At 42.3% G+C, this 14,315-nt stretch overlaps 1 protein-coding gene across 2 annotated transcripts in view; it reads right to left on the bottom strand.

Moving 5' to 3' along the window:
* The window catches only part of LOC100566351 (semaphorin-3D), a 47,137-nt gene that overhangs the window by 18,158 nt on the left and 14,664 nt on the right, over window positions 1-14,315 (bottom strand). For both annotated transcript variants that reach the window (XM_008105079.3, XM_008105080.3), the window contains exons 2-11: window positions 13,667-13,886; window positions 10,180-10,340; window positions 9,825-9,887; window positions 8,407-8,526; window positions 5,888-5,990; window positions 4,795-4,923; window positions 3,784-3,929; window positions 2,222-2,336; window positions 1,478-1,547; window positions 548-692 (exon numbers count right to left, since the gene is read on the bottom strand). In XM_008105079.3, the coding sequence (XP_008103286.2) occupies window positions 548-692; window positions 1,478-1,547; window positions 2,222-2,336; window positions 3,784-3,929; window positions 4,795-4,923; window positions 5,888-5,990; window positions 8,407-8,526; window positions 9,825-9,887; window positions 10,180-10,340; window positions 13,667-13,802 (1,188 nt within the window). In that variant the 5' untranslated portion in view covers window positions 13,803-13,886. The remainder of the gene's footprint in view (window positions 1-547; window positions 693-1,477; window positions 1,548-2,221; window positions 2,337-3,783; window positions 3,930-4,794; window positions 4,924-5,887; window positions 5,991-8,406; window positions 8,527-9,824; window positions 9,888-10,179; window positions 10,341-13,666; window positions 13,887-14,315) is intronic.

The raw sequence follows: 14,315 nt of genomic DNA, 5'->3' as shown, positions 1-14,315 counted from the left end.
ACAACAACCCCAATGAGCCAAATTTTGCCTGAAAATTAAGGTTAAAAAAACCCCATGTTGTTATGTATTTCTGGGTTGCTGGGAACCCACTCCTGCATCCACCTAATGCTGGCTCAGGCTGAAAAATAGTTCCTGATGCAGCTGCTCACCTCCTACCTTCTAAAGGCCCAATTTTTGGCATGTCCTTTTGTACACTTTGCAGCAAATCAGTTCTTGCCCACCTCATTCCTCGGTGCTGAGAACAAGTGCTCAAGAACCTGCCATTTAATTGCAAGAAATACAAGTGTACCGGCACACATGCTCTTCAAGGAATGGTGATGCACAAGCCAAAAGCTGCAACCTCGAATGCCTATCAACGTGAAGTGAGTGCTTTTAAGTTAATGCACTTCTCCTGTCTTGCTTTCATTGATTTTTAGGGATAATGGCTAAACAGAGCCATATGTTTTTATGGCAGACCTGTGGGCTGCATTCACCATGTTCCATTGCCGAGCGTTTATTCAACAACCAGCAAGATGTGGATTGTGACCTTCGTAATGTATATACATACTGTTCCAGGGCGGGGATAGGGGATCTTTCCCTTGTATTCAACCCACTGGTACTCCAAGCCTTCCTTGTGGGCAAAGGGTCCATTGAAAGCAGCCCGAATGGCTGCCATGGAGTAAACGCATACTGCAGAACCATTAAAAATGCCACTGGGAAAGAAGATAAATGCATAAGGAATAGAGACCTGCTACAACCTTTCTTGAGATTTAGAAACTTGACAATGTGGGCACAACCGACATACGGTAGGAGTCTTGCATTCAGCTGGTGTGACTACAGTAGTACAGGCAGTGATAGCAGAAAGAAACAGGCTGTGATTGATGCAGGTGTAAAGATGGGAAGACACTGCAGAAATCCACTGCTCAGAGCTAACAGATTTTTCCTGCCATAACTGCTTGACCCTGGAAACTGGTTTCAAAGTGTAGCGAAGTGATTTTGATTCTACATTGCTTGTTTTTATTTAAGAAACAAAGACATGGAAATAGTTGGATCTTAAACAAAAGACCTGTTGCACACTAGATTGACTGAATTCGGAGTCATTTGGAGATTAATAACCTGGATGCTCACAGAAAGCTAATAATGGCATAGACCCTACAACATCCAGCATAGAATTGGAAGTCCAAAGGTGGTATGATTCCCTACTCCCAGGGGGGCAGGGATTGCTATGGAAGTCCCCCTAAACTCCAGGGTTGGCGGAGAAGGGAAGGGGGTTGGAGAAGCATCTGGATGCAGACCTACAGCATCTTCCAATGGAAACCACTGAATTGGAACCCTGCCTCCATAATCAAGGTCACAAAGTGCTTCTCCCACAAGTTAGCCATGAGTCTGCACAAATACTACATGACACATAATATTGAAATTCAGTCTTACTGAAGCTGAGCTGTCCCAACAGAAGGAATTGCTTTTTCTTATATATTTTGATCACTTTCTCACTCACCTAGACACTGTGAAGAGGCCGTAAATAAGAGGGTCCTGGATATTACGAATACGAAGGAGAAAAATATCCTCTGATGGAAAAGAAAGAACAAGCGTAAGATAAAGAGGCCTTCACTATCAATTTTCAAGGCTACTAATGTTATTGTTGTTGTGCTTTCAAGTCATTTTTTACTTATAGGGACCCTTTGGGTTTTGTTGGTAAGAGCTGTTCAGAAGGGTTTGATGTTGCCTTCTTCTGAGGCAGAAAGAGTGTGATTTGCCCAAAGTCACTCAGTGGATTTTCATGGCTGAAGGGGACTTGCACCTTGATCTCCCCAGATATGTTACTCACTTTATAAACTGTGTTTAATAATCTCATCCTTGTTGGAGCTAAAACTGCTACATCAGAAGTACGGAAACCTCACATAACTCTGGGCTGGAGAAGAATGGGAATGGCACTTTGTATTGTTTCAGATTCTGGGCTGAGCTTCTGAGATGTAACAAAGGGTGGCAACAAGAGCTTTCTCTATGGGGCAATGTTAGTAAATGTCCAGATTTTGGAAGGGTCATTGAATCACTTTCATTTTGTCAACTCTTCAGTGAAAAAAAAAGCTGGGATTGATAGCACCACTGAATTTGGCACCAATAATAGTTTTGCAACTGAGCAGTGACACTGAAAAAGATATCTCTTTCTGGTTATGACTGAGTGATAAGCCAGAATCAAATGGCTAGTTTGTTACAGGAGGATAGAATGACACAAACTTACCCAACTGATCAAAATGTGTTTCAGTACCATGAAGACTCGGGATGGAGCAGACGAGTCGGGCTTTCAGGAATGTGCTCCAGCGGTTGATGAGGCTGTGCTTCCCACCAACATCATTCTGCCAACCACAAACAGGAGAAGGTCAGGAGTCATCTCCATATTCCAAGCTTGGCTTCATGCTATTCTAAGATATTACTCGAACCAGAGTCAGTCCTGTCACTATGACCTTTCTTAGAAATTCAGTCATTGCTTCCTTATCTCTTCTGAAAGTCACTAGCGGAAAGATGAATGGACATTCATGGCCAGGATGCCCATCTTTTTCCATATAGCTTATTCCAATGCACATTTATGCAGAACTAAATTCCATGGGTTTGGATGTATTTCCCAGTAAACATATATAAGTCTCAGACAGATTGTCAGCGCACAGTACAAACAGCAGTTTCACATTTCAAATGGGTGCGGACTATACATAGGTTTGAGGGGAGATTAGGGGGCACTTCTCTCAGGTCCTCTCTGGGACTAGTGTGGTTACTACCCTTAATGGTTGTCTATCTCCAAATTAAGATGTGCTAGCTCTGTATGATAAAAGAATTCTGCTTGGCTTCAATGATTACTGTACTGTGTTCAGAGAGAGAGGATGCTAGAACCTAATCTTCCCTGAAGGTAACAATGGGGGAAAGGAGAAAAATAAGGTATTTAACTTCAGCATAACATTTCTATTCATCTGCAGTAACTATTCTAACAATGCTAGCTTACCTTAGGGCAGTGGTTCTCAACTTGTGGGCCATGGCCCAGCAGTGTGCCACAAGAAGAAAAATCTTGTCCGTGAACCTCCTTCCTCTTTATTTAATTGTTTTATTTATTTTATTTCTGCTCCTTTCTGCAGAGCTGACCATTGCATTGGATAGACTACATCAGCTCTAGATTATTAAATGTGTTTTTCCGTGGGTGAGCAGATGGCGACTACTGGATGTCATATGTTCTGTATCAGAAACAAGAGCCGATGTGGTCTAGCCAATGCAATTTTATGAATCAGCACCTCAAATAACCAAACTGAATCTAAAGTTGAGCAAAAACTGACTCGTAATCCTTTCGGTTGGAGAGTGGTCCCTGGTCAATGTGGTTCCTGGTTAAGTGTTCCCTGGTCAAGTGGGCCCTGGTCAAAAAAAGGTTGGCAACCACTGCCTTAGGAGCATTGTTAAGGATCTATGAATTTGTCAAGAGTACGTTATCTAGATGTTGCATTTCATCTGCAAAACTATATATACATGCTTGGCAGCAAGTCCCATTGAACATAGTAAGACAGACCTCTAAGTAAACAGGTTTAGGTTGCCCAGTTAACCATTAGTCATACTAGAATTAATGAAACTGACAGCTAATGTCTCCTAACTCCCAGAAGCACCCAAAGGAATATATAAAATTTCTAAAGTGCTTATCAAAGTTATTATCTTAGCAAACACCAGAATAAAATATTCAGATCACTAGGCAACCACGTGTTTATGTTGAGCCAAAGAAGTGCATTCTATGAACTAAGTTGGTTTCTATAAGCGATGCCTCTAGCTTACCTTGCAGACCCGAGCCACTCGGGCATAGATGCGCCTTTTCTCCCACTGTCCAGCCTCTACTGCTGTCTCCCGGAAGAAGAAGTACACCTTATCATCATCATGGTTGTACGTGTCAGGAATGGCATAGGCACCAACAAACACTGGCTCTGAAAGGAAGACATTTGAATAGAAACAGCACACACCCTGTAGGAATAACATGCTAAAAATGGATAGAGACCTAATTTTTCCTTTTTTAATTTTAAAAGCTTTTAAGGATCCTTCCACACAGCCATATAATCCAGAATATCAAGACAGATAATCCACGACATCTGCTTTGAACTGGGTTATCTGAGTCCACACTGCCATATAATCCAGTTCAATCTGGATTTTATACAGCTGCGTGGAAGGGGCCTAAGAAACATGAAGCACAGGCAAAACCAACTTCCAGGGCCAAATGCAAATTGTGAGACTGGTCTTGCAATTTCAATCAGGTTGCATTTTCCTTCATTGGGAGGGAAACTGGCATGGATGAAACTGGATCAGAGACACCTAGTTGAACAAAAATACCACTCCTGCTTGAATTCTCTGTTCCCACCAGCATACAACCCTGAGCACACTGATTGCAGATATGATTAATATTTGAATGGGAGATCCAAATCTCAGTGTAGGGCTAGAAAAAAAGCAATCCCTGAAATGCCAAAGAGCAATTGCTGCTGCTCAAAAAATGACAAAACTGGACTACATGGACTGATGGTCTGACTTAATATAAGACAGTTTCTAATGCTCTGCTTTTGAGGGCTGAATGTATGAGAGGGGATCTCCAGGAATGATCTTTAGGGAGGGGTAGAGGTCCTTCTCAGATTAGTACTGTGGCCTGGACCTACAACTTGTTTCTTGGAGTCAGTCTGATTCAATAAGAACACAGTCCTTACTTTTGTTATTGCTTGTTGTTGACTGCACAGCATGGCTATAGTCATCTCATCACTTGTTACAACCACCTTCTTAGCAGTTTATTTCCCCACCTCCATTTACCTTTCAACCAATAATCTTGGTTTTGTTCTGTTCGGATGTAGTTTTGGTCAACTCTGTCAAGTTGTGTCCGGAAGAAAGCTGCACTGCTACCCATGAAGTCAATGGAAGTGCCAGAATAAAACTCTCCATCTGTAAAAAAAAAAACAACAACAACAACAACAAAAATAACAAAAAAACAAAAACAAAACTTAAATGAGACCTTTAATGGCAAAATATACATTCTGTGGGGGTGAATTGAAACTCCGTTATGCTTAAAGTAGACTCCTTAAAATGGAATTTAATCATGATTGACTTGCCTCATTGATTTAATGAGTAAGTTGGGATCCAACCTTACAATGCAAGGGACATTTCTTTTCCCTCATGACGCTATACTGAAAAGGTTAAAGTGATAAAAATTGGACAATTAGATATGGAATTTATGTAGCTTCCTGCCTTCTTGACTTTAAGCCAGTGAGGCTTTTCCTACCACAAAGATGTAGTAATTTGAAAGGGGATTAGTGTAGCAGAAACTACAACTAAATGTGTTATCGAAGGCTTTTATGGATGGAATCACAGGGTGGTTGTATGTTTTCTGGGCTGTATGGCTATGTTCCAGAAGTATTCGTTCCTGATGTTTCTCCCACATCTATGGCAGGTATCCTCAGAGGTTGTGAGGTATATTGGAAAAACTAAGCAAGGAAGGTTTATATCTCTGTGGAAGGTCCAGGGTGGGAGAAAGAACTCTTGTCCAGGGTGGGAGAAAAAACTCTAAAATCAGAACAGTAAATAAGGAGCAACACTCTGAAAACAGAGGAATTCCAGACATGAATCTATCAGGGGCAGCTAACACCTCCGAACAAAGGATTCCCCCAAGCAGGAAGAAGCCAGGACATGAAGCTTGCAAGGCCATTAATGCTAATCAAGGTGATTATTTACAACATTCACACTGGCCTCCAACGGGCAAGAGTTCTTTCTCCCACCCTGGACCTTCCACAGATACATAAACCTTCCTTGCTTAGTTTTGCACCTGCATGTGTCTGGTGGATGACAGAGTTCCAGTGAAAGCAAAAGGGCACTCTTTGGCCTAGTTTGTGTTCATTATTTCTCCTCTTACCTGTGAGCAGCCCTGCGAAAGGCTCATAAGGGTTGTATGGGCACTTGCCTCTCCCAGATCCTATAGAGTATTGCACCAACTGCATAGTCGGCAGCCCTGGTTCCTACAGAGCACAACAGAGACATTTTAGTTCAAGCAAACGTTATGCTGGAAGAATCACTGCAAACAGAAACCTCATCTATATATATAAAAGGGTAATGAAATTTCGGCCTAGGACAAAACAGCAAAACTACACATCCCAGAAACACTAAACTTGGCAGCACAACCCGTCATCCATGCCTCTACATTCATACAACAAAAAGAAAACAAAAATAAAGTCCTAATTAGAGGGAGAGGAATAATTGTTTTTATCCAATTGCTGCCAGTTAGAAGGCTAAGCTCCGCCCACTTGGTCTCCTAGCAACCCACTCAGGCCAGGGGATAGGCAGAGTTAGGCCTCACTTAGGCCTCTTCCACACTGCCTATAAAATACAGATTATCTTATTTGAACTGGATTATATGGCAGTGTAGACTCAAGGCCCTTCCACACAGCTATACAACCCATTTATAATGGACTTAATGTAAGGTAAAACCTTTACCCTTTACCTTAACTACCACCAATTCCTCAATACTTTATTTCCCATACCACCAGACTTCACCGGGCACAGCTAGTAGTTATATAAGATGCCATATCCATGGAGAGAAGGAAGCCAGCTTTGCCCTTGATGTCAGGCTTTGGCAGTCAAGAAACAAGAGGTCAATTTTTAATACTAAATTTTATTAAGAAGTATAAAACAAAACAAAGACAATAGAAAGAAAGCAGACTTTCATAATATATAACACTAATACTACACCTTACATAACTAATTCAAAGACAGACACACTATGCTTGCACCTACCTACATGAATATAAACCTACTAAACCAATGATTCCCAAAGTGGGTGCTACCGCCCCCTGGTGGTCGTTGCAGCGATCCAGGGGGGCGATGATGGCACCTATTAGGACATGGGGGTGGAGCTAGGGAATGGGGCAGGGCCTCCTTCTAAGAGCTCAAGACAGGGCTGAGCCTCTATACCTCTCCTGAGCCTTTTAGGACTAAAGGGCAGGGCTAGGGGCAGGGCCTCTTCCCAAGAATGTGAGGCAGGGCTGAGCCTCTGTATACCTCCCCTGAGGCGCTTGTTAGAACACGAGGGTGGGGTATAGAGGTTCAGCCCCGTTGGGAGGCCCCACCCCCTCCTTAGCCCCACCCCCTGTGTCCTGGCAGGTGCCGGACAGGGATAGAAGCTCAGCCCTGCCTCAGAGCTCTTAACTACACCCATCCCAGTCCTGGCAGCCCATTTGTGGCCCCACCCACCTCCCCCTCCCAGCCCTGCATCTTGGACTAGGGTAGATGCTCAGCCCCACCCTTTTGAGCAGGAGCCACACCCACCCCCCCAAGCCACACCCCCTAAGCCACACCCCCTTTCCAGGGGGCGCTGAGTAATATTTTTTCTGGAAAGGGGGCGGCAGGCCAAATAAGTTTGGGAACCACTGTACTAAACCATGACAGAAACTATTCTCCAAACCTCACATTCATTATCTATTGATTTTTACCCCATATCATGTTTTCCCCTTTTAGATAATATTGATAAAAATAAATGAGAAAAGGAAACCAAGACCAGGAATTGCAATGATCTGATACTGTACATTGGTAAAAGTAAAGGTTTTCCCCTGACATTAAGTCTAGTCGTGTCCGACTCTGGGGGCTGGTGTTGTCCATAGACACCGCCTAGGTCATATGGTCAGCATGACTGCATGGAGCGCCACTACCTTCCTGCAGGAGCGGTGCCTATTGATCTACTCACATTTGCATGTTTTTGAACTGCTAGGTTGGCAGAAGCTGGGGCTAACAGTGGGAGCTCACCCTGCTCGCCAGATTCAAACCGCCGACCTTTAGGTCAGCAAGTTAAGCAGCTCAGCGATTTGACCTGCTGCACCACCAGGACGTAGTTTTACATAAAATTCTACCTGCTACGTAACTTTTTAAAATAATAGAAATCGAAATAACGGAGTAAATATATGAACAACTTATCACAAACATTTTACCGTATTTGTTGTTGTAAAAGAAAAGTTTATCATCCATTTTCCCACATATTTTTCCTGTCCCCCTCATTTTTCTCATATCCTTTCATATCATTAGTGTGAATATTAAGAATGTCAGAACAGAATGAGTGTCTCTGTCTCCTAAATCACTTATTGATACAAATATTTTCACCAAGAATTTCTGCAGTGTCAGTAGAAAGGGCAAAAGCATAGCACATGTGCTGACTGGGACTGGAAGAGTGACTGAACGTCCTATTGTCTAGTGTGGTGTTCCTGCAGAGAAATGGAAGACGCTTTTCCTCTGAGTTTATTCAGTGCACATCTTTTCATCTGGTAGGAAAATGCAAACTTATTTTCAGTACTCTTTCATTCACAGATCACTAAGCCAGAAAGAACAGACCATTCAGAATCTGGTACCTGAAACAACTGCATTATGTTCCTCCATGGGGCAACTCACCTCAGCTCCAGTTTTGATGTGTATGAAGGCACATATGGGCTGGTAGGAGCCCGTTCCACAGGCAAAAACGTGGCTGCTGTTAAAGCGCTGGAGAAAGCGGATGAAATTGGCACATTCTGTCTGGAAAGGAGCCAAAGGGAACCATTACTCTGGGTTCTCACACTACTCTGCTATATTGCTATATCCTACTTTAACTGCCATAGCAACATTGTATGGAAATCTGAGATTTGCAGTTTAGGGAGGGACATTCAGAATGCTCAGCTAGAGCGGGCTTGAGCAAACTTCAGCCCTCCAGGTGTTTTGGACTTCAACTCCCACAATTCATTTGAAGTCCCAAACACCTGGAGGGTCAAAGCTTGCCCATGCCTGAGCTAGAGGGTACTTCAACCTCAGTAAACTACAAAGCTCAGAATTCCACATAATGTTTCCATGACAGTTAAAGTGGAATAATTTCACTTCAGTAGTGTAGTCTGATAAAGCCTGTGAATACTTCTGTTTCATCCCATTTTTTTACCACAGGAGAAAGCCTCTCTCTCTCTCAGGCTATCATTAAGACCTATATCTAATGAAGGTCTGTAAAATATACTTCTTCTTCCTCTCACAATGTTGCTGAACTTTGCATTTGCCATCAACCCCTTTTCCATTTATGGTGGAATGGCCTTTCTTTTCAGATGAGCCCCAATATGGAAACTGCCTCAAGCAACACATACACCCACACCTGATAAATTATCAAGTTATTGCTGCTGCTGAACTGGGCCTGGGGCCATGCAAGATGCGAAAGAGAGGTTCCATCAGTTGTTCCACAGAAATAAATGTCTGTGCACATTTTCACTTCAACCACATTATTCATAGGGATTACTGAACATTTGGGAGACACCTCAATCTAATCCAGTGGTTCCCAACCTGGGGTTCCCAGATGTTTTGGCTTACAACACCCAGAAATCTCAGTCAGTTTACCAGCTGTTAGGATTTCTGGGAGTTGAAGGCCAAAAACATCCGGGGACCCCAGGTTGAGAACCACTGATCTAAACGATTGAGGCGTTTGTCAGGTGTCCCTGATTGAAGCCCTGATCGAACTGAGTAGTGTTCCTTATTATAAGGAGTGTCTCCTATTTGAGGGTTGGAAAGATTTCTTTTTATATAGACTAAAAAAGACAACAAACAAATCCCATATTTTCATTTTGGATCCATCACAAAGACAGAAATAGGTGCATCATGTAATCTTATGAATGTGGACAATGTGTACTAATTTCACAGAGAAACACATGATTAGGTTAAATGAATCCAATACTTTCATTTGGTACTCAAAGAGAACACAACATTCCTAATAGCCCGCCATGTCATGAATTTAGACAGTCTCTTATTGTTATTTTGAAAACCTGACAACACCACTGGAGACTTTAGCCTAAGGTGCATACTTCAGGATTCTTCCCAGCCAATCTGCAGTGCTCTCTCTGCTCTCTAGGAGCTGGCCAGAAAATCTGGAGGAAAAAGGAAAAAGTACATAATCAAGACTTTGTTACTTTGGTAGTGATAATTTACATACCTTCGGTGGCGGCGGGGCTATCGGCTTCCTCCTTGCCGAATGCGGAAGGACTAAGGCCTTCTGCCGATGGTCCCCGCCGCTGCCTTCCCCGGGGACAATGGACCACAAGAAGGCGCTTACATTGGCCTCTATATTGGACCGGCTCTGCATCAGGGGAAACCTTTACTACCTTTACTAGCTTTTTTGTGATATAATGGTGAAATATTAATCTCTTCTGGCCAGCTAACCTTTTGAGGCTTTGTGTTGGGGTTGTCTAGGTTGAGCAGAAACACATGATCCTTGGCACCTGCCATCAACCATGCCTTCTTTTCATCCAGAAGAAGTGACTGGAAGACCAGGTCATTATCCGAGTCTAGAAGCAGCCGGGAGTTATTTGATCTCAGTAGATCTGAGAAATAAAACAATGAAACAGAGAAATTGAAACTGATATATATTTTAGTAATATATTTTACTCTATTTATTTTAATTACTTAATATTGATCTTACATATACACCATCCTGAGATCTTGGGACACATAGTTGGTTATGAATATTTTAATAAAAACAAATGAGTGACACAATGACGAAGAATGTGTCTACACTGCGGAATAGTTTGACACCACGTTAACTATCATGGCTCAATGCTATGTAATCCTGGGATTTGTAGTTTGGTAAGCCATGAGCATTCTCTGGTAGAGAAGGCAAAAGACCTATAAAACTGATTCCGCTTATGTTGTTTTCACAGAGAATGCAACAGGATCATAAATGTGAGATCTCACAGACTCACCGTCTTGCTATCATTCTAGTGAGAGTAAAGCGGGATAAGAGGCATGTGAAAGAGAAACAGGAAGACTGCAAATGATCAGAGCATTGTCTGGACCAATTTATACATAAAATGTTTGCTTTGCTTGTGGAACTCCTCTATGGAAAGCTCTTTTACAAAGTACACAGCACTCTATAAACAAGGAACTATCTTGACTGAAAACATGCTTTCATGCTTTAGGCCAATGTTTTCCTGGCTATAGTTATTGTTTTTCAAAACACAGAAAGAAGATTGACCTTCCTCCTTGCATTACATGAATTTCTGCACGTGTACCCAATAGCCCTGACACTCCAAAATGACTCTCACAATTGCTCTGTTATGCTATTGTTCTCACCCTTAGTCTTTCAGGCACATCTTTCCTTTGCACTCCATGCCTTGGTTTTATCATTTCCTTTCGGCAGGCCCATCTGCGTGTCTCTTTCTCCTCCTTCTATTCTACTCCCAGGGCGGAGGACCTCTTTAAGGGCCCGTCTAACATAAACTGCTGTCATCCCTTGTGTCCTTGAACTTAGCTTGATATCTGTGAGTCACACCTCCTGCCATTGTCTGTCTTGGCCCTTGGTCCTCTACAGGCTGGGAACTTCCTCTCTTTGAAGAGCCAAGATGAAGAGCCCAGCCCTAGCAGAAACCGTGCCTGGCCTCCTCCCTTTGAACCCGGGAGGAGAGCTTGCTCTTGTCCTGAGACACCGTCTCAAATACTTTCTTTTCAAGGAAAGTCAGATTACTTTATTTTGGGGGTGGGAGTGGGCATTGTAATAGCTGGCATTGTATCTGTTAGAATTGTCTGGCTCTGTTGCAAGCAACATTAATCTCTCTGTCATCTTCATTTCTTCCTGTCCTCCTTCATTCCAGAAAAATTAGATTGGAATACACAAGTTATATTAAATTAAATCAGGCAGGCTGCTATGAAATGCAAAGCTGAAATGCAATAGGTTGATGGTGAAGGAAAATGAATTGTTTATAACTTGTATCTGCAAACTAGATGTATTTGTTCCAAACTTGCCCATAGTCACCTATCCCTGTTAAAATGACAGCCTGTTTCTAAAGCTCATTTCACTTCACTTAAATCAGTGCCGACTTGCCAATCGGCTTGCTTCCAATCTCTGTTAGCCCAGTTGCTACACTTTACCAAAAATTGCAGTGAGAATCCATGATTACCAGTTCAGATTTCCATAACTCAGGAGTCTCAACCTCTCTTATCTGGTCTTTTAGGGAAGGTGGGGGAGGAATGTAGGTACATATATATTTCAAATTGGTTAGACTTTAAGGCATTGTTAACTTTTTATTTGAATATCTATCTAACAGTGATTGAGACTAAAATGTATTATGCTTTATGACATCACTAGGTCCTGCCCCTTGTAATGTAATTTTGTAAACTCACTACCAAAATAGTTTGAACTCAGTTAGTTTAGCAGATGAAAGAGCAAGGGCTGGAAGATTTCCCCTCCCAATAGGTTTGGGCAAAAGCAAACTGCGCAGCCTCTCTCCGCTCGTGTCTTCTTCCTCATGAACAACTTCTGAATCTTGATTGCACTCCAGTGTTGTTTGGCCACACTTGTCCTCGTTTTCATCTGTGAAATTTTGGAGGGCATAGTCCTATGCATGTGCATCTTCCCCAAAAAAGACAAGGACCCCCCCCTCCCCCAACTCCCCAAACTAGGCTGGGGAACGCAATGCACTCCTGAAGAGGGACAGAGTTTCCATTCCACAACAGAAATCAGGGGGGAAATGACCTACCACTCCCAGATTCTTGTGGTGTGTGGGTTCTGGAAATTATAATCCCACAAAATAACTTTTCCAATCCCTGCTCATAAATAAGTGTAAGGGAAGAAGGTGATTTAAATGTCTTGGTGAATGTTTCCTTTTAATTTGCCAATTTCTGGGGGGAAGCTGTTTCATATCTAGCCAGACTTGCAGGCAGAGTTATCTGTTACCAGAGGCAAAAGTCAGAACAATTCTTGAGCAAATCTTGGAAAGTTATTTTTAATAAAACAAATATCACAACATGCTGAATGAGGAATGACTTAGCTTGGTGAAGAGAAATTGAAAGGTGACATGATCGCCATCTTTACATATCTGAAGAGATGTAGAAGATGAAGCGAACTTCTTTTCTGCTGCTCCAGAGACTAGAACACTAAGCATTGGGTTTACATTACAATAAAAGAGATTCCACCTAAACATTAAGAACTTATTTACTGTCAGAGCTATTTGACAGTGAAAAAAGCTACCGGTATTTTGGGAGCAGAGTCTTCTTTGGAGGTTTTTAAAAAAAGGTTGAATGGGCAACTTTCAGGAATGATACATTTCTGCATAGCAGAAGGTTGGACTAGATGGCCCTTGTAGCCTTTCCCAACTATAATTCTATGGCTCTAGGGATAGAAGACACATTTTACACAATCTACATGCCATCTGGGTTGTAGTATGAATATTATCAAAATTTCTTTTAGTGACAAAAAATAAATTTAAAGTGGAGGGATCAAAAACACAGTAACTGAAGAGTTCAAAAACATCTCAATCACAACAAAATGCATAACCGCTTTACATCTGCTCACCTGGAAGGCCCCAAATCGTTCACCTGCAGATCAGTAAAGATTAGACAAAAAAAAGAGCAACACAAAAGAACTCAGATGTGCTGCTTAGCCTTTATGAACTTGACTTGAATGACCCACAGATGCTCACATGCCTGAGGTATATTGAGAGATTGACCCTTCAGCCAGGGGTTACAGGTTGAATCTTGGGGTTAGTAAATGTGACAATCTGGAAGGTGGAGTGTGAGAAGAATCCTTAGGTTAGGGAAAAAATGCCTGCATCTGCCTTGTTTTTGTCTTCAGTGAAAATTAAATGTGCCATGGCTATGGGCCTCCATCCTAGGAATCAACCCAAAAGACCAACACGACATCCAGCTTTACTACCTTGGTATGACAGGCGGAGACGGGGAACCCACTGCTTCCAGGAAATACTGTTCTCAACCTCCAGTAAAACAAACCAAGCCACAAGGGCTATGTTGGTGGTGAAATAGCAGCACATGGGAAAAGTCAATCTGATCATCCCCTCTCTGTTGCCAGATGCTCCAGTGTCCAAAAAACCCGACTTCACAGATGCATTTTCTTCTCAGTGAAAGTCACCTACCACCTAAAACAGAAATGGAAAATAATCATCAATACCTCTATTGGTAGAGGTAGACAAGTCTCCTTTATCATTCCCGTGTGAAACAACTTGAAAGAACAAAGTGATTAAAGGTAAAGTTACTATCCCAAGGACCTTTCTGCTGAATATGATGCCTATATATTTCAGGTTTGTTATCTGGAACCCACCTGTCTTCATGGATCCTGGTTTAGTTTTGGCAAGATGCTAACCTCACAACATTGAATTTCCTGCTGGAATGTAGGTGGTTAGAAACTTACCCTTGCCTGCCTGGAGACCAGACTCCATGCATGTTTATTTGGAAGTAAGACTCAAAACCAGGGATAGGAAACAGCTGCCTCTCCAGATGTTGTTGAATTGAAAGTCTTAATATAGCCAGTGGTGAAAGATGCTGGGAGCTGAAGTCAAACAATACCT

This window comes from Anolis carolinensis, chromosome 2, assembly GCF_035594765.1.
Source record: "Anolis carolinensis isolate JA03-04 chromosome 2, rAnoCar3.1.pri, whole genome shotgun sequence".
Taxonomy (NCBI): domain Eukaryota; kingdom Metazoa; phylum Chordata; class Lepidosauria; order Squamata; family Dactyloidae; genus Anolis; species Anolis carolinensis.
Note: the sequence above shows the minus strand (reverse complement) of the source record. Positions and strands in the feature narration are given on the sequence as shown.